Genomic DNA, 21,413 nt, shown 5'->3' with positions numbered 1-21,413 from the left:
AGGACTTAAAGAGGACCTTTCATGTCCCTGGGCATATGCGGTTTTATATACCGCTAGAACGCCGACAGTGCGCTGAATTCAGCGCACTGTCAACTTTCCCATTATGTGACCCGGGGCAAGAGATATATCGGTGCCGTTACCAAAATCTGTTCACTGTCAGAAGCAGGTTCCTGACAGTCTTGCTGGGCTGTGAGGAACGCCCTTCTGACAGTACTGTCCATAGCCCTGTACTGTCAGAGGGGGCGTTCCTTACTGCATAGCGATGACGCTAACCTGTGAGGAACGCCCCCCTGACTGTACTCATTCATAGACTAGTATGGGGGGCGTTCTTCACAGCTTAGCGTCATCGCTGGGTGGTAAAAAATGCTCCCTCTGACAGTACAGGGCTATGGATAGTGCTGTCAGGAAGGGAGTTCCTCAGAGACCGACAAGACTGTTAAGAACGCCCTTTTGACATTGAAGAGATATCGGTAACAGCATTGATATCTCTTGCTCTGGGGCACATAACAGGAAAGCCGTTGTGGTATATAAAGCAAGACGTGCCTGAAGACATGAAAAGTCCTCTTTAAAACTTCCAGCACAGACATTCTGATTTCAATGGGATCCGTGTTATACTTCACTTCCCCTGTGGGGACACTATAGGGAAATTGAACACCTACTGTTGAGTTACCCTATGTAGTACAGCTGACCACTGAAGCTTTAGAGGCCCAGAGGGACACCTTGTAATCAGTTTGGTCCTTTCTAATGAGAGGACATCCCCTTTAACAAGAATATTATAGTGTGGAGTATAATCTATATAGTGGTCAGAGCTCAAATTCACCTGCAAAGATAGATTTTATTGAAAAAAATTATAGTTGCCTATGGCCACCACTAGGGGGAGCCGCTGGAGTTTCCTGCATACAGTTTTATCATAGAGTTCAATGTATAAACAGTATGCAGTAAGCTCCCTCTAGTGGTGGCTGAAGATAGCAAACATTTTAATGTTAATAACTGTCTTATGCAGGGGATTTGGAGCTCTGTATCAGAATAATTGAGTTTCAGCTATTATAAAAGTATATTAACACATTAATCAGACACAGGGGGTAAAAAGGGGAGATTCCCTTTAAGAATCCCCACAGGCAGCCCTAGTAGTAACCCCTTCCCATGTTCCATTACTACTTACATTTCCTAGAGCTGTGAATACATATCACATGGTGTATAGTATATAGCACTGGCCCCTTGTTCCCTGGGCCCACAGCAGCTTTGATACTTGTATTTTAAGGGGTAAGTGCCCTTTAAATATATAAACAGTGACATTGCACTTACTTGGGACTCTATTAATGGCTCTTAGCGGCCTTAAAACTCGGACAGTACGGATGGCAGACAGGCTGACGTTGTGTCCGTCCAGAGAGTATTCCATCATCCTAGGAGGAAGAGAGCAAAGGTCAATGGTCATCCTGTACAGTAACCTCACGTAATAACTAGCAATCTAGACACATTATGGTTACAGAACTCAAACAGTTAAATATGGTAACTCACCACCTATCTATATGTCATAGTGTCCTCATAACAAGAGCAGCCCTAGGGGGCTTATAACAGTGACGTACACAGCACCCCCACAATACAACCAACCACAATGTCCGAATAGCAAGTCTAGTAAGTGTCCCCAGACCAGCGACAGCTTCAGTGGCCTCATAATAAAGTCTGCCACAGCAGCTCCATAACAGTGCCAGCACAATGGCATCATATCGGTGACAGCCACAGTGCCTCCATAACAGAGCCGGTGCAATGGCATCATATCGGTGACAGCCACAGTGCCTCCATAACAGAGCCGGTGCAATGGCATCATATCGGTGACAGCCACAGTGCCTCCATAACAGAGCCAGCGCAATGGCATCATATCGGTGACAGCAACAGTGCCTCCATAACAGAGCCAGCGCAATGGCATCATATCGGTGACAGCAACAGTGCCTCCATAACAGTGCCAGCGCAATGGCATCATATCGGTGACAGCAACAGTGCCTCCATAACAGTGCCAGCGCAATGGCATTATATCGGTGACAGCCACAGTGCCTCCATAACAGAGCCAGCACAATGGCATCATATCGGTGACAGCCACAGTGCCTCCATAACAGAGCCAGCGCAATGGCATCATATCGGTGACAGCAACAGTGCCTCCATAACAGTGCCAGCGCAATGGCATCATATCGGTGACAGCAACAGTGCCTCCATAACAGTGCCAGCGCAATGGCATTATATCGGTGACAGCCACAGTGCCTCCATAACAGAGCCAGCGCAATGGCATCATATCGGTGACAGCAACAGTGCCTCCATAACAGTGCCAGCACAATGGCATCATATCGGTGACAGCCACAGTGCCTCCATAACAGAGCCGCTGCAATGGCATCATATCGGTGACAGCCACAGTGCCTCCATAACAGAGCCAGCACAATGGCATCATATCGGTGACAGCCACAGTGCCTCCATAACAGAGCCGCTGCAATGGCATCATATCGGTGACAGCCACAGTGCCTCCATAACAGAGCCAGCACAATGGCATCATATCGGTGACAGCCACAGTGCCTCCATAACAGAGCCAGCGCAATGGCATCATATCGGTGACAGCAACAGTGCCTCCATAACAGTGCCAGCGCAATGGCATCATATCGGTGACAGCCACAGTGCCTCCATAACAGAGCCGCTGCAATGGCATCATATCGGTGACAGCCACAGTGCCTCCATAACAGAGCCAGCACAATGGCATCATATCGGTGACAGCCACAGTGCCTCCATAACAGAGCCGCTGCAATGGCATCATATCGGTGACAGCCACAGTGCCTCCATAACAGAGCCGCTGCAATGGCATCATATCGGTGACAGCCACAGTGCCTCCATAACAGAGCCAGCACAATGTGTATATTAGAGCCAGTACAGTTCCTCCATAACAGATCCTGCATGGTCCCTACATTACAGAGCCAGTACAGTACCCCATAACATAGCCTACACAGTTCCTCCATAAACCTGCACAGTACCCCTGTAAAAAAGTCAGTTCAGTTCCTCCAAACCAGATGCAAAACAGTTCCCCCATATCAAAACCTGCACTGTTACTCCATAACAAAGCCAATACAGTTCCCCCATAAAAAAGACTACTCAGTTCCCCCATATCAGAACTTGCACTATTACTCCATAGTAAAGCTCGTACAGTTCCCCCATAACAGAGCCTGTATACTGCCATTATACCAGTGACAGACATGGTGCCCCCCTAGCAGAATCAGCAGGTATGTTCTGTGACATTTTAGAGACCCAGGCGCTCCCGTCTACACCTCTGGATATAAGCACTTGCTACCACCCATGCTCTCTATATCCCATACCGCAGTCACCAGGCAGTAATTGTACAGCACTACAGCATATGTTGCTGCCTTGACAATGGTATAATGACGGTGAATGGCACTCGGGCGGCTCGCACATAATGAGGGGTATTATTTCCCAATATATATCTAGATGTGCATTGTATTGATTCCCTGCCTTGTTCTATACGTCTCAGCAATCAAGCTATTGTGGTTATTTTCTGCTCCGGCGGCGGTGCGGCGTTCGCTCTCACGGCTGATTGCCATTCTGCGCGCTCTTCTGGGGAAGTGATTCTTTTTTTTCGCCTGGTATCCGTGTGTCCTCATTTCTGGGGATATGGGAAGAAGATTTTTCTGAAGACTTAAGAAAACTTTACTTTGTGGCAGTAAACTTGTAGAGATAGTGCATGGTGTAGAGGCCGCACGTATATTCTTAAAGGGGAAGGTCACCTAAGTGTAGCAGGGGGGCTTATAGTCCTTAACCAGTATCCCCCTCCCCAACTTTTGGCTACAGGTTGTGCCTCAATGGCTTAATGCGGCAAAGAAGCTCAGGACATGTAAAACTTCTATCTCTGAGTTGTGTTGGGCCCCTGTTACCCTTTGGGCCCAAAAAGTATATGTGTACAGTAGGAGGAGCTAAATCATACTATAGCCAATCAGATCAAAGGAATGATGATGTCAGCAGAGAGGAGGAGTGAAGCGGATGGAGTCAGAACATTCTAACCAATCAGATCAAGGGAATGATGACATCAGCAGAAAGGAGTAGTGAAGTGGGTGGAGTCAGAACATTCTAACCAATCAGGTCAAGGGAATGATGATGTCAGCAGGAGAGAAGTAGTGAAGTGGGTGGAGTCAGAACATTCTTACCAATCAGATCAAGGGAATGATGACATCAGCAGAGAGGAATAGTGAAGTGGGTGGAGACAGAATATTCTAACCAATCAGATCAAGGGAATGATGACATCAGCAGAGAGGAGTAGTGAAGTGGGTGGAGTCAGAACATTCTAACCAATCAAATAAAGGGAATGATGACGTCCATAGAGAGGAATAGTGAAGTGGGTGGAGACAGAACATTCTAACCAATCAAATCAAGGGAATGATGATGTCAGCAGGAGGAGGAGTAAAGTGGGTGGAGACAGAACATTCTAACCAATCAAATCAAGGAAATGATGATGTCAGCAGAGAGGAATGGTGAAGTGGGTGGAGACAGAACATTCTAACCAATCAGGTCAAGGGAATGATAAAAGGGACAGAAGGAAAGTAGTGAAGTTGGACTAGCTGGGGGATAGAAAAGGTGGTAACCCTACAGATCAAAGGTAGGCTGATAGTGGGAGAAGAGAACACCATATAACTAGAGATGAGCGAGTACTGTTCGGATCAGCCGATCCGAACAGCACGCTCCATAGAAATGAATGGAAGCACCTGGTACTTCCGCTTTGACGTTGGCCGGCTACGTCCATTCATTTCTATGCGAGCGTGCTGTTCGGATCGGCTGATCCGAACAGTACTCGCTCATCTCTACATATAACCAATCTAACCAGGGCAATGATCATAGCAGCAAGAGATGAGTGTGTTGATCTTGTGACAGGCAGTGACCTGAGAATGGCAGGGAGAGAAGTTATGGAATAGGAAGGGATAGAAAACATTGTGACCATTAAGATCAAGGCTAGGATCACACTGGAGGAAGAGATAGAACTCCTAACTAAGGCAATGACAGCAGCATTAGATGGGCCTGTTGATTTTGTGGGAAGCAGTGACCAGATAGTGACAACAGTAAGAGTAAAGCTATAGAGTAGAAGAGAAGGAAACTATTACAATCAGTTGGAGCTAGGCTAGGATGACAGTGGGGGCAGTGATGCAGCAGGAGATGAGTGTGCTGATCTGGTGGGAGGCAGTGACCTGAGATTATTAGGGAGCACAGCAGTGGAGTAGGTAGGGACAGATACCATGTAGCTATTCATATCAAGGTTAGGATGACAGTGCCAGGACAGGAGTTCTGTACTGGAGGCAGCAGGAGATGAGTATTTTGGCCTTGTGGAAGTCAGTGGAAGTCTCCACGTCTCTGTTACCCCAGGTCCATACAGTATTACAATGACTGACTAAATAGGATTATGGCAGCTTGGTACCTAGATGCCCCTGTATCTCCCAGTCGGTGGCCTCCTGCCTAACGCCAGTGTGCTCAGTGTAATGAATTCATGAAAGCCAAGTGAATAGGCCAAAGAAAAGCGGCGCATTCAGGGCTCTGGTGCTGGCGGCTTATCAGCGTATCCCGGTAATAGCTGCATTATTTCCAAGTCCACTTATTGCAGAAAACAAGCCACTTATTATGTTGACGCTCGAGCTGTTAGAATCTGCAATTACCCCACAATGTGCTGGACAAGCTCCGCGCTCGCTGAGTAATTAGAAACTTGCTTTTCTGTTTAAGTGCAGTGTGAATAGTGACGAGTGCACGCAACGTCTGGACAGGCGAGGCCCCACCACAAAGAAGGTATTTCCATTATGTGCATCAGGCTATGGCCGATAGAGGGCAACCAGCAAAAACCAGAGCCAGAAGAGGGCGCTGTAAATGGGAGAAGGATATGAACCCTTCAAACTGGGCTATATCTGCATAGAATGTGTATATATACATATATATATATATATATATATATATATATATATATATATATATATATGTGTGTATTGTCATGTGGCCATTACTATGTCAGTAGATACAGAAGACATGGAGCGATTGTGATAACAGAAAGACAGAAAGATAGATGAATGGGTAAAGCGGGGGAGTGTCTACATGTACAGTCCTATGAAAAAGTTTGGGCACCCCTATTAATCTTAATCATTTTTAGTTCTAAATATTTTGGTGTTTACAGCAGCCATTTCAGTTTGATATATCTAATAACTGATGGACACAGTAATATTTCAGGATTGAAATGAGGTTTATTGTACTAACAGAAAATGTGCAATATGCATTAAACCAAAATTTGACCGGTGCAAAAGTATGGGCACCTCAACAGAAAAGTGACATTAATATTTAGTAGATCCTCCTTTTGCAAAGATAACAGCCTCTAGTCACTTCCTGTAGCTTTTAATCAGTTCCTGGATCCTGGATGAAGGGATTTTGGACCATTCCTCTTTACAAAACAATTCGCATTCAGTTCAGTTTGATGGTGGCCGAGCATGGACAGCCCGCTTCCAATCATCCCACAGAGGTTCAATGATATTCAGGTCTGGGGACTGGGATGGCCATTCCAGAACATTGTAATTGTTCCTCTGCATGAATGCCTGAGTCGATTTGGAGCGGTGTTTTGGATCATTGTCTTGCTGAAATATCCATCCCCGGCGTAACTTCAACTTCGTCACTGATTCTTGAACATTATTCTCAAGAATCTGCTGATACTGAGTGGAATCCATGCGACCCTCAACTTTAACAAGATTCCCGATGCCGGCATTGGCCACACAGCCCCAAAGCATGATGGAACCTCCACCAAATTTTACAGTGGGTAGCAAGTGTTTTTCTTGGAATGCTGTTTGTTTTTTTGGACGCCATGCATAACGCCTTTTTGTATGACCAAACAACTCAATCTTTGTTTCATCAGTCCACAGGACCTTCTTCCAAAATGAAGCTGGCTTGTCCTAATGTGCTTTTGCATCCCTCAGGCGACTTTGTTTGTGGCGTGCTTGCAGAAACGGCTTCTTACTCATCACTCTCCCATACAGCTTCTCCTTGTGCAAAGTGCGCTGTATTGTTGACCGATGCACAGTGACACCATCTGCAGCAAGATGATGCTGCAGCTCTTTGGAGGTGGTCTGTGGATTGTCCTTGACTGTTCTCACCATTCTTCTTCTCTGCGTTTCTGATATTTTTCTTGGCCTGCCACTTCTGGGCTTAACAAGAACTGTCCCTGTGGTCTTCCATTTCCTTACTATGTTCCTCACAGTGGAAACTGACAGGTTAAATCTCTGAGACAACTTTTTGTATCTTTCCCCTGAACAACTATGTTGAACAATCTTTGTTTTCAGATCACTTTGAGAGCGGGCTGTCCATGCTCGGCGACCATCAAACTTAACTGAACTTGAATTGTTTTGTAGAAAGAAATGTTCCAAAATACCTTCATCCAGGATCCAGGAACTGATTAAAAGCTACAGGAAGCGACTAGAGGCTGTTATCTCTGCAAAAGGAGGATCTACTAAATATTAATGTCACTTTTCTGTTGAGGTGCCCATACTTTTGCACCGGTCAAATTTTGGTTTAATGCATATTGCACATTTTCTGTTAATACAATAAACCTCATTTCAATCCTGAAATATTACTGTGTCCATCAGTTATTAGATATATCAGACTGAAATGGCTGTTGCAAACACCAAAATATTTAGAACTAAAAATGATTAAGATTAATAGGGGTGCCCAAACTTTTTCATAGGACTGTATATAGAATGGGTGTCCCAGGGCCTATGTAGAATTTTCCAGACGGGGTTCACTGTAGGGAGGCTGGTAGGTATAATGCCCAGTATAATGCCCTCTTAGTGCCCCCACATAGTATAATGCTCTCCTTAATGCCCATAAACAGTATATTGTCCTCTCAGTTGCTCTACACAATATAATGCCCCCTAGTGGTACCTTCATGATATAATGCCCTTCACATGGTATAATGTACTTTCAGCCCCCTCCCCCCACACAGTATTATGTCCACCTCCCACCAGTACTATACCCACACAGTATAATGCTTAGACCACATCCCAGACCCCACAAATTATAATACCACCAAGTTGGCCCCCACACACTACAATGCCCCCAGCTCAGCCCCCACAAAGTATAATTCCCCTAGGCAACTCACACCCCACCTCCAGCTCAGTCGCCACATAGTATAATGCCCTCAGCGCTCACACAATGCCATGCTCCCAGCTCAGTGCCCACCTAATATAATGCCCCCTTCATGGTATAATGCCCATCACATGGTATAATGCCCATCACATGGTATAATGTACCTTCAGTCCCCACACACACACACAGTATAATGTCCAATTGTGGCTTCCACCAGTACTATGCTCACACAGTATAATGCTTTACCCACATCCCAGACCCCACAAATTATAATACCACCAAGTTGGCCCCCACACACTACAATGCCCCCACACAAAGTATAATACCCCTAGGCAGCTCACACCCCACATAGTATAATGCCCTCCGCACCCACACATTACCATGCTTCCAGTATAATGCCCCCAATTCAACCCTAACAGAGTATAATGCCCTCTCATCATCCACATTCAAGCGAGCAGTGGCCATTGGGGACACCACGGGGGTGGGATTCATTGTGACACTGAACCTCTGTGTACAGCCTGATAGGTCTCGTGACTACAACATGGCCAACTATGGCTGGAAGCCAAAAGCCCAAACGTCACATGTAGAGAACAGGGGCATCTATGGCCACACAGAAGTCGTTCTCAATTTTTGGGCAATCCTTACAAATCTGGTTTCCAGCCCTACAAATGGACCATTTGGGTCCTAGGTAGATAGTTATCCACAGCGGGGGTTGTTTTTCTACTACATTTTGTGCATTTTATGTGTATTGTGTGAGTATTTTTATATGTGTTTGTGGATTGTTGTGTATTTTACGTGTTTTTGTCTATTTTTGTACATTTTTTGGATTTTTTTTGTAATGGCTTTTTACATAACCGGATGGCAGCTCGGTAATAAACAACTCCCCCGGTCGGTTCGCTCTTCTCCCTGCCTGTCTCTCTCTTCCTGGCACAGACATCGTGTCCTCTTATGGCAATCAGAACGTTCCCTGGAATTTACTGTCGGAATTAAGAAAGAAAAACACAACAGACTTTACAGGAGGTTCGGTGACTAAGCAGCTGCGAGGCCGCAGCAATAAGGAGGACGAGAACCGTACAAACAAATTAGCACAAACTATGAGACCGCTCATTGGATGGAATGGCCGCAGAGCCTGATAGAGCCAAACATCAGAGCTGGCGAAATATTAAAGGATAACTGTGCCAAAACTGCTGCTGTGATACACCGCACGAGAGGGGAAGAGCGGCGAGCGGAGGCTACAGCGAGAGGTCTCCAGGAGTCCAAAATCTTCTAACATCTCCCATTGACAGGACACAACAAACAGTCACAACTCACTAGCACAAGATGATATTATAGATATTGTTGTTCTACCCACTGTGACGAAACTGTCAGCTAATAGAGCGGCAGAGACATCATGAAATGGATTATTAACACTATAAACCGCAGCAAAGCATGATGGGAGAGGCATAGAAACCAATATGGAGCGGCCCAAAATACTCAATAGACTGCAATAATATAGTAGTAGTAGTATTCTATATGGTGCGCAGTATTATAGTAGTTATATTCTTATACATAGGAGTAGTATTATAGTAGTTATATTCTTGTACATAGGGAGCAGTATTATAGTAGTTATATTCTTGTACATAGGAGCAGTATTATAGTAGATATATTCTTGTACATAGGGCAGTATTATAGTAGTTATATTCTTGTACATAGGAGTAGTATTATAGTAGTTATATTCTTGTACATAGGAGCAGTATTATAGTAGTTATATTCTTGTACATAGGAGCAGTATTATAGTAGTTATATTCTTGTACATAGGAGCAGTATTATAGTAGTTATATTCTTGTACATAGGGCAGTATTATAGTAGTTATATTCTTGTACATAGGAGTAGTATTATAGTAGTTATATTCTTGTACATAGGAGCAGTAGTATAGTAGTTATATTCTTGTACATAGGAGCAGTATTATAGTAGTTATATTCTTATACATAGGAGTAGTATTATAGTAGTTATATTCTTATACATAGGAGCAGTATTATAGTAGTTATATTCTTATACATAGGAGGTAGTATTATAGTAGTTATATTCTTGTACATAGGGGCAGTATTATAGTAGTTATATTCTTGTACATAGGAGGTAGTATTATAGTAGTTATATTCTTGTACATAGGGGCAGTATTATAGTAGTTATATTCTTGTACATAGGAGCAGTATTATAGTAGTTATATTCTTGTACATAGGAGGTAGTATTATAGTAGTTATATTCTTGTACATAGGGAGCAGTATTATAGTAGTTATATTCTTGTACATAGGAGCAGTATTATAGTAGTTATATTCTTGTACATAGGAGCAGTATTATAGTAGTTATATTCTTGTACATAGGAGCAGTATTATAGTAGTTATATTCTTGTACATAGGAGTAGTATTATAGTAGTTATATTTTTGTCCATAGGAGCAGTATTATAGTAGTTATATTCTTGTACATAGGAGTAGTATTATAGTAGTTATATTCTTGTACATAGGGGGCAGTATTATAGTAGTTATATTCTTGTACATAGGAGCAGTATTATAGTAGTTATATTCTTGTATATAAGGGGTAGTATTATAGTAGTTATATTCTTGTACATAGGGGGCAGTATTATAGTAGTTATATTCTTGTACATAGGAGCAGTATTATAGTAGTTATATTCTTGTACATAGGAGGTAGTATTATAGTAGTTATATTCTTGTATATAAGAGCAGTATTATAGTAGTTATATTCTTATACATAGGGAGCAGTATTATAGTAGTTATATTCTTGTACATAGGGGCAGTATTATAGTAGTTATATTCTTGTACATAGGGGGCAGTATTATAGTAGTTATATACTGGTACATTAATTTGCCTATAGGTGCAATATTATGGTAATTTTGTTGTAGTAAAGATATCTAGCTCTTGGTTATTAGAACTGTATTACATATATGCTCGGGGCAATTGTCATCGTTTTCCGTGCACAGTGTAATCTGATCAGTGACATATTTAGTGAGTATGGTTATGTTTAGACCCTATCACCCTTTTTCCACCATGTCCAGGAGATATTTACAACATGATAGCAGTGAAGTAGCTTTAAGCCCCCCAGACATAATTTACTACTCACCCAGCCATGACGATAAAAAAATCCAGTCTGTTCCACGTGTCTCCCAGGTAACACTTCTGCCCAAAGATGCCCAATGCTATCATCTTAATGACCATTTCCACCGCAAAGAAAGCGAAGATGAAGCCATCAAATGCCTGGGGCAGAAAAAAAGACAAATCCTTATTACCATTGATTCAATTTACTTCTAGAAGACCAACTTTTGTTATTTCCTATGAGACTGATACACCTGCACGGCCCACTGCACCCATCACACTGCAGGCAGAGAACTATACGCACACTCCATGTTGGCTGGATTCATGAGATCTTCTGTACTGGTGGTGGGAGGACAAAACATGAAAGGACCGAGAAAAGTTCTACATGAATGTGTAGAAGAAAATAAGTAGAACCTGTGAGTAGTCTGAGATCCCCTTTACAATCCATGTAGTAACTGCTGCGGTGCCTCTTACATCTTCTATCGGGGTTGTCTCCGGGAGGCCAAAAGTTTATGACCACCCAAATTACATCAATGTGATGGTCCTCCTGTTAGAAACCATGAGAATTACGATCTATCTATCTATCTATCTATCTATCTATCTATCTATCTATCTATCTCCCTTCTATCTATCTATCTATCTATCTATCTATCTATCTATCTATCTATCTATCTATCCATCCATCCATCCATCCATCTATCTATCTATCTATCTATCTATCTTCTATCTATCTATCTATCTATCTATCTATCTATCTTCTATCTGTCTGTCTGTCTATATCTATCTATCTATCTATCTATCTATCTATCTCTCATATCTATCTATATTCTATCTATCTATCTATCTATCTATCTATCTATCTTCTATCTGTCTGTCTCTGTCTGTCTATATCTATCTATCTATCTATCTATCTATCTCCTATCTAATCTATCTCCTATCTATCTATCTATCTATCTATCTATCTATCTATCATCTATCTATCTATCTATCTATCTATCTATCTATCTATCTATCTAATCTATCTCCTATCTATCTATCTATCTATCTATCTATCATCTATCTATCTATCTATCTATCTATCTATCTCCTATCTATCTATCTATCTATCTATCTATCATCTATCTATCTAATCTATCTCCTATCTATCTATCTATCTATCTATCTATCTATCTATCTATCTCATATCTATCTATCTATCTATCTATCTATCTATCTATCTATCTATCATCTATCTATCTATCTATCATCTATCTATTTATCTATCTATCTATCTATCTATCTATCTATCTCATATCTATCTATCTATCTCCTATCTAATCTATCTCCTATCTATCTATCTATCTATCTATCTATCTATCTATCATCTATCTATCTATCTATCTATCTATCTATCATCTATCTATTTATCTATCTATCTATCTATCTATCTATCTATCTCCTATCTATCTATCTATCTATCTATCTCCTATCTATCTATCTATCTATTTATCTATCTATCTATCTATCTATCTATCTATCTCCTATCTATCTATCTATCTATCTATCTATCTATCTATCTATCTATTTATCTCATATCTATATATCTATCTATCTATCTATCTATCTATCTATCTATCATCTATCTATCTATCTATCTATCTATCTATCTCCTATCTATCTATCTATCTCCTATCTATCTATCTATCTATCTATCTATCTATCTATCTATCTATCTATCTATCTATCTATCTATCCATCCATCCACCCACTCCCTTCCCTCCTTGCATACTTAGCTGCCAGTCTCCCATTGATTTTTTCCTACACATTATAATGCCTCCGTTTCACAGACTTGCGTTTCGACCACTTGACGATTTACAATTGGCTTTCTCGGCGGTGCGCTACCTCCTGTAGTAATACCGTAATTCCCCAGCATCGCCGGCGGCTAGTCAGCGGGATGAGGTGACATTGTAAGTGACTCACTCTGGATGGACGGAGAATGGCGGGAGCCCCGGATAAGGTTCACAATCCTACACAACCGTACGGGATAATACGGGTAATGAAGAACATTCTAAGTATCCATGTGACCTCTATATGCCGGGGGCCACACTCACTATATATAACTATAGGGCGGTATGAATTATAGGAAATCAATACGTCACAGCTTGTTACAGTAACTTCTGGTTTTATACCTGGGGCGGGCGCGGACCTTGGATGGAGGTGACTGGACGTCTCATAAATGTCTATAGGAATTTATGGGTGTAAATAGCAGACAGTGCTCAGGAAGTGAGGCGTGCAAGGACAATGGCTTCCCCCAAAGAAGGGGGATCAGAACACAATCTCCAATATACATAGATTGTTTACTGATTTCTATAGAAAGCTCAAACCCCTTTGGCACTGCTAAGAGATTTCTGTTACAGGAAATTCAATATTCAAAATTCTAAGCAGAAGGTTGTTCAGATCAATCTCCACGCCGTGCCAGAGGGTCTGATCTCCTAACAGGTCCGTCATTCAGGACATTGAGTGTGGTCCCAAATCACACACTCAACAAAGTCATTTTTCACTTGCATCTAGGCCTCTATAGATCAGATCCCTTTGGCACCGCTCAGAGATTTCGGATCTCAAACACTTAACACATTTATTATTATTCTAATGCAGTTTTCTGGTGTAAAATGTTATAAGCAAAGAATCATTGGATTTGGCTCAACCCCAGAAATCTCTAAGCAGTGCCAAAGGGTCCGCTCTTCCTACAGAGCCATTTCGTTCTGAGGGTCCTAGGTCACACATTTCGCCTTCTCACTTGTATTTAGGGCCATTCATATCTGAAATCTCTGAACAGTGCCAAAGGGTTTGACTCTCCATAGTGTGCTATATACAAGTGAAAAGATGCCGCTGGAGAAGTATGTGATCTGTGACCGCAATGGATTCATAGAAAAAGCTCAAACCCCTTTGGCACTGCTAAGAGATTTCTGTTATTGAAAAGGCAACAAAACATTCTAAGCAAAGGGTTAATGAAGTCAATGGCAGTGCCAAAGGGTCTTGTCTTCTACAGAGAACTAAAGTATCATTCAGAATATTAGTGGGGGTGCAGATTACACATTTCAACACACCCTTTTGCACCGCTTAGAGATTTCTGGGCTAATAGACTAGATAGACTGGTATTGGCTTGAATGATAGTATGTCGAATTTATGTAATAGAAATCTCCAAGCAGTGCCAAAGGGTCTTGTCTCTTTATAGGGCCGTATCATACTGGAAATGAGTGGTGGACCCAGAGTACACACTTCACGGATCATCTCCTCATCCCAGATGTCATGTCAAGGGTCTCTCAGATCAATCTCTATGCAGTTCCAAAGGGTCTGATCTCTTAATAGAGTCCTAGCATTCCTAGTGCTGGCCTCCGATGATGCACTTGACAAATAACATTTCCTCACTTGTATCTAGGTCTTGATGGATAGACCAGACCCCTTTGGCACTGCTTAGACATTTCTGGGTGAAGACTCATTGATCTTATATGCCTTTTGCTGAGAATGATGTGTACATTTCCAGTGTCAGAAATCTCTGCGTAGTGACAAGAGGGTTTGCTCCTTCAGTAAAAGTCACAGGCGGCCTCAGACTGCACACTTACACACACCCTTTGGCATGGCTTAGAGATTTCTGGGTTAGTAGACTAGAATTCCTAGTATTGATTTGACTGATGGTTTGTTTAAGTAATAGAAATATCTGAGTCATGCTAAAAGGTCTTGTAGAGATCTATCATTCTGGAAATAAGCGGTGGACACAGAATACGCATGTCACAAATCTCATCTTCCCACCTATATCTAGGTCTCTTTAGATAGATCAGACCCCTTTGGCTCTGCTCAGAGATTTCAGGGCTAAGATCCATTGATTTGGTTTTCCAGTAACAGAAATCTCTATGCGGTACCAAAGGGGTCTGATGTATCTACAGAGACCTAAATAGGTTGTAACATTTCTGTGTAATCTGGGACAACCACCAACTTCCCGAATGACGGGTCTTTATTAAGCAACAGGACCCTTTGGCACTGCTCAGAGATTTCTATTAAGTTGAGCAACCTCAGCAGGGATTTGTAGCCTGCAACGCACCCTTTGGCACTCCTTAGAGATCTCTGGTCCAATATCCCAGAACTGATCTATAGGAGGCTTTTGCTAAAACACAATTTAAGCACTGGAAATCTCTGTGCGGTGCCAAAGGGGTTAGAACTTTCTATCGCCACCTTGACCAATGAGACTTGCCCCCCCATTTTAGCTGGAGTTCCCCTTTAAGTGCCGCTAGGTTATATTATTACAGTACACACTGACACATAGTAACACTGGAAACCGTGGCGCGGTATGTGAGGGCACAGTGGCAGCGGCCTTATGCGGCACAATAACAATATTTCCGTGTTTTCTTCGCCACGATTGCCGCTGTTTACGTGAACTTTTAATCCTTCCTTAAAGCGGCTGCCAATAAACACGCGGTGATGTGAACTGTCGAGGCGGCTGCCAGGAGTCCCGGCTCCCTTTGTCCTACACGGCTCTGGTTTTTCTTTTTTTCAGAGCAGAAATATATTTAGCTCGGTCGTACTGCGTGACGACAGCCAAGAAAACGGCGAAAAATGCGAACGTGTTAACAATCGGAAAGAGGAGCGCAACGACAACTTAATTGGCCCCAGAATACCAGTCAGTAGACACGAAGAGCCGAGGCTGAACTTCCGGGACCCCGCAATGGATTACAGGACTGATTTATAGATTTACAATGCGGGCGCTTTATTAGTAGAGGAAATGTACAGATGTAGCAGAGCTGAGTGTGTCACGTGTAGCAGAGCTTAGAATAGTAAGTGCAGCAAGAATGAGACTGTCAGATAGGCGGAGCTTAGTTTTTCCATTACAGCAGATCTAGGGCTGTTAGATATATGAATGATTGGATGGTCAGAGTAGCAGAGCTGGGTTTGTCATATGTAGCAGAGCTTAGAAGAGTAAATGCAGCAGGAATTACGCTGTCAGATATGCAGAGCTGAGTTATTCTATAGCAACAGAACTAAGATTTATAGATCTATGAGAAATTGGATGGTCAGCGTAGCAGAGCTGAGTGTCACATGTAGCAGGGCCGAGTGTGTCATGTGTAGCAGAGCTGAGTGTGTCACGTGTAGCAGAGCTGAGTGTGTCACGTGTAGCAGAGCTGAGTGTGTCACGTGTAGCAGAGCTGAGTGTGTCACGTGTAGCAGAGCTGAGTGTGTCACGTGTAGCAGAGCTGAGTGTCACGTGTAGCAGAGCTGAAAACATTAAATGCAGCTGGAATGTCAGATATGTAGAGCTGAGATTCTCCATTACCAGGGCTGTTAACTGCATCAAAGACTGGTTGATCAGAGTAGCAGAGTTGAGGTTGTCACATGTGGCAGCACAGAGACTAGTACTGTCAGATCTGCAGAGCTGAGTTTGTCTGTTATCGCAGAGCTAGGAATGTTAAATGTATCAGAAATGGGATGGTCATTGTAGCAGAGCTGAGTTTGTCAAACCTATCAGCGCAGAGAATAGTAAATGCAGCGGGAGTGAGACTGATAAGCAGAGCTGAGTTTTGCCACTACAGCAAAACTAGGTAGTAGAGCTGGGTTTGTTAGGTACAGTAGATATAAGAGGTAGCAAAACGGGACTTTTTGGTGTAATACAAATATAATAGTGACCGCAGATTTGTCAGAAGAGAAATAAGGTTGTCAGATGCAGCAGAGCTGGAATTGTGTAATATAAGAAAGCTGGTGTAGGAGAGCTGGGATTGTCATGTACCTTAGAGATGTAGCAGAGCTGTGATAGTTATAGATAAAATGGACGGGGTAGTAGATCTGGTCTAGACGTGGGTAATTATAATGATCACATCTGGCTCTATATGGCAGGACCAATTTTAGTAGTGCTATGAAGGTCTGGTACAGAGGATGCAGATGTAGCAGAGGTGAAATGATCAGAATGAACAGCTGATAGATTAGCAGAGCTGGGATTGTCAGATAGTGTAGCAGGGCTGAGTTTGTAGGATACAGCAGAAGTGGAACTGGAATGGTTAGATTAGGGAAAACTGGGATTATAATATGCAGCAGAACTGAGTTTGTCAGGAGCAACATAGCTGAGCATGAAGCTGTACAGCGGAATAGTTATTCAGCTCTGCTACATCTGTACTTGGAGGCGACAGACAGGAACATAAGGCTGGATGGCGTTTTTTTTAACCTGACCTCATGTTACAAACAATAACAGGAGTGAGAGTGAGGGGGCGCTGTCTAATTACTACACAATGCACCCCAGTAGTCAGCAGTCAGAGCTGCCCGTACAGTCACAAACAAGGCAGCTGTGAGATTGATAGGAGCGGCAAAGCCCCCTGATATTTATACCACTGCAGCCCCACATCACTTAAAGGGGACCTCCAAGTAATCATACACCTGGGGGTAGTCACAGCTGGGTGACAACCAATATTATATCTCACACTCAGCTTATCCAGAGCCCTGATCGGCAGCAGAGGACAACCTACTGGGTAGATTTGTTACAAAGTGTAAGTGTATGCAGAGTCCATTTATGGAGCACTAGATTCAATCAACTTTATTTACAAGCGTGCAAACATCCCCTTTAATTGCCCTTTAATGATGCGTCGCCAATGAAGAATATTCCTTGTGATTCTGTGGCGCGGTCCGCCAATAAATGAAGACCCTGTCACCTCCTTAATATATGAGTCCGCAGAGAGCTGCCATAATGTAGGAGAATATGGATTATGTCCGTCACTATATCACCGTACTGCAGAGACACTTTACAAGGTAGTAAAAGGTAAAGGGGACATACAGTATGTGACTGCAGAGAAGACAGGAGCAGCGTGAGGTCAGCACTGCTACATCTGTACGTCATCTCAGAGAACTGCAGAGAACACGCGTGGTCAGCTCTGCTACATCTATATGTGGTCTCATAGAAGTGCAGAGACTGGAGATGAACAGGTTAAACTTTTTATTCTTCTTTAATTGTTCCCCCAGAGGTCCGGACTGCACCGGGGCTGCTTGTGCTGTGACTAGAGGATTGTGAGATGTTAATAATATACAAGGCGGCTATTTCTGTATAGGATTTAAATATACAACAAGATCCCAAAAGATTTATGTCAGAGCGGAACATTCTGCAGGTGTAACCACAGGACATAGACGTGTACCTGAGAGATAGATAGATAGATAGATAGATAGATAGATAGATAGATAGATAGATAGATAGATAGATAGGAGATAGATAGGAGATAGATAGATAATAGATAGGAGATAGATAGATAGATAGATAGATAGATAGATAGATAGATAGATAGATAGATAGGAGATAGATAGATAATAGATAGGAGATAGATAGGAGATAGATAGATAGATAGATAGATAGATAGATAGATAGATAGGAGGTAGATAGATAGATAGATAGATAGGAGATAGATAGATAGATAGATAGATAGATAGATAGATAGATAGATAGGAGATAGATAGATAGATAATAGATAGGAGATAGATAGATAGATAGATAGATAGATAGATAGATAGATAGATAGATAGATAGGAGATAGATAGATAGATAGATAGATAGATAGGAGGTAGATAGATAGATAGATAGATAGATAGATAGATAGATAGATAGATAGGAGATAGATAGGAGAGAGATGATAGATAGATAGATAGATAGATAGGAGATAGATAGATAGATAGATAGATAGATAGGAGATAGATAGATAGATAGATAGATAGGTGATTATACATGTTGTATACAGGATAAGTAATGTAATGAATGTACACAGTGACTGTACCAGCAGAATAGTGAGCGCAGCTCTGGAGTATAATACAGGATAAGTAATGTAATGTATGTACACAGTGACTGTACCAGCAGAATAGTGAGCGCAGCTCTGGAGTATAATACAGGATAAGTAATGTAATGTATGTACACAGTGACTGCACCAGCAGAATAGCGAGCGCAGCTCTGGAGTATAATACAGGATAAGTAATGTAATGTATGTACACAGTGACTGCACCAGCAGAATAGTGAGCGCAGCTCTGGAGTATAATACAGGATAAGTAATGTAATGTATGTACACAGTGACTGTACTAACAGAATAGTGAGTACAGCTCTGGAGTATAATACAGGATAAGTAATGTAATGAATGTACACAGTGACTGCACCAGCAGAATAGTGAGCGCAGCTCTGGAGTATAATACAGGATAAGTAATGTAATGTATGTACACAGTGACTGTACTAACAGAATAGTGAGTACAGCTCTGGAGTATAATACAGGATAAGTAATGTAATGTATGTACACAGTGACTGTACCAGCAGAATAGTGAGCGCAGCTCTGGAGTATAATACAGGATAAGTAATGTAATGTATGTACACAGTGACTGCACCAGCAGAATAGTGAGCGCAGCTCTGGAGTATAATACAGGATAAGTAATGTAATGTATGTACACAGTGACTGTACCAGCAGAATAGTGAGCGCAGTTCTGGAGTATAATACAGGATAAGTAATGTAATGAATGTACACAGTGACTGCACCAGCAGAATAGTGAGCGCAGCTCTGGAGTATAATACAGGATAAGTAATGTAATGTATGTACACAGTGACTGTACCAGCAGAATAGTGAGTGCAGCTCTGGAGTATAATACAGGATAAGTAATGTAATGTCTGTACACAGTGACTGTACCAGCAGAATAGTGAGCGCAGCTCTGGAGTATAATACAGGATAAGTAATGTAATGTCTGTACACAGTGACTGTACCAGCAGAATAGTGAGCGCAGCTCTGGAGTATAATACAGGATACAACTCAGGATTACAGGTAAATATACAGTGTGATCTTACCTCAAGGATTGTGCATCTCTCTGACAAACACTCCACATCTTCACAGGGCTGGAACATTCCGAGGGTGACGCAATTCAGCAAAATGACCAGCATGCTGACGTGCTCAAACCACGTGGAGAAACGAGTTAAGGAAAATTAATGGAAATTGTGGAAAAATTTGTATAAAACATCACATAGATAGATACAGATCACACTTGTACACTATAGCACAAACATCACTAGGCAGGTTGACACTTTATAGTCAGGGAAAGGTGGGTGCCGGAGCTGCAGTGGCAGCCATATTGATTGTTGTCAACCCAGCTTTTCTACCTCAAATTATTGACCTCACTGATGTCCATGTAAGGTCCCATGTGATAGGGAAGGGGGGGGGGGGATTCTGTTATTACATGAGACGTGTCAGGACAGAGACTTGTATGGAAAATATAGCTGGAAAAGTAGCGGACACATGGGAGAGGCGAAATATCCATAGGGGGATGGAGGAAAGAAGATTAAATCATTAGTATAATGAGAAACAGAGCAGCGAGAAATAATGAGACTGAGCCGAGAGATATGAGATAATAGATAGATAGATGATAGATAGATAGATAGATAGATAGATAGATAGGAGATAGATAGATAGATAGATAGATAGATAGATAGATAGATAGATAGATAGGAGATAGATAGATAGATAGATAGATAGATAGATAGGAGATAGATAGATAGATAGATAGATAGATAGATAGATAGGAGATAGATAGATAGATAGATAGATAGATAGATAGATATTCTTGTACTGAAGCTGGAAGTCGTACAGATCACCAATACATCCAGTCACACACCATCACAACTGATAACTATGTAACTCCACAAACAAACACAAGGAGGCGCTCTGCAGTATCTATCTATCTTCTATCTATCTATCTATCTATCTATCTATCTATCTATCTATCTATCTATCTATCTATCTATCTATCCATCTACCATCACCATATTTGTATCTACATATCCTATATATCCCCTATATTATACAGCGCTGTGCTTGTATCTTGTGCTCTGGTTTATTCTCTGTTCCAGGTCCAGAAGGCCCAGTCTCAGATTATACATACGAGATCCTGCTTGTTGACAGTTTCCACTTAGCAAAAAAAAAAAAGGTCATGGTATATTTTCAGTGCTGTGACCATGTGCAGACAGTAATAAGTAATGATGTCGTATAGCGGAGATATTAGATTTTATCTGAGGACTTACCGTAATTGTCAATGTTTCTTAAAGGCACGGTATCACTTTAATTACTTTTGGGCAATATGTTACTTCTGGGAACCCCCCCATATAGTATGTATCAGGTTCACAACTGTGTTGGAGTCTATGTGAATAGGAAATATAAC

General features: G+C 42.0%; 1 protein-coding gene across 1 annotated transcript in view; it reads right to left on the bottom strand.

The window, feature by feature from the left end:
- The window catches only part of CACNA1H (calcium voltage-gated channel subunit alpha1 H), a 135,441-nt gene extending 115,266 nt beyond the window's left edge, over positions 1–20,175 (bottom strand). The window contains exons 1-3 of the mRNA XM_075285187.1: positions 20,050–20,175; positions 11,260–11,393; positions 1,306–1,403 (exon numbers count right to left, since the gene is read on the bottom strand). Coding sequence (XP_075141288.1) covers positions 1,306–1,403; positions 11,260–11,393; positions 20,050–20,142 — 325 coding nt within the window. The 5' untranslated portion in view covers positions 20,143–20,175. The remainder of the gene's footprint in view (positions 1–1,305; positions 1,404–11,259; positions 11,394–20,049) is intronic.
- Between the last annotated feature and the right edge of the window lie 1,238 nt (positions 20,176–21,413).

This window comes from Leptodactylus fuscus, chromosome 8, assembly GCF_031893055.1.
Source record: "Leptodactylus fuscus isolate aLepFus1 chromosome 8, aLepFus1.hap2, whole genome shotgun sequence".
In the NCBI taxonomy this organism is placed as follows: Eukaryota; Metazoa; Chordata; class Amphibia; order Anura; family Leptodactylidae; genus Leptodactylus; species Leptodactylus fuscus.
Note: the sequence above shows the minus strand (reverse complement) of the source record. Positions and strands in the feature narration are given on the sequence as shown.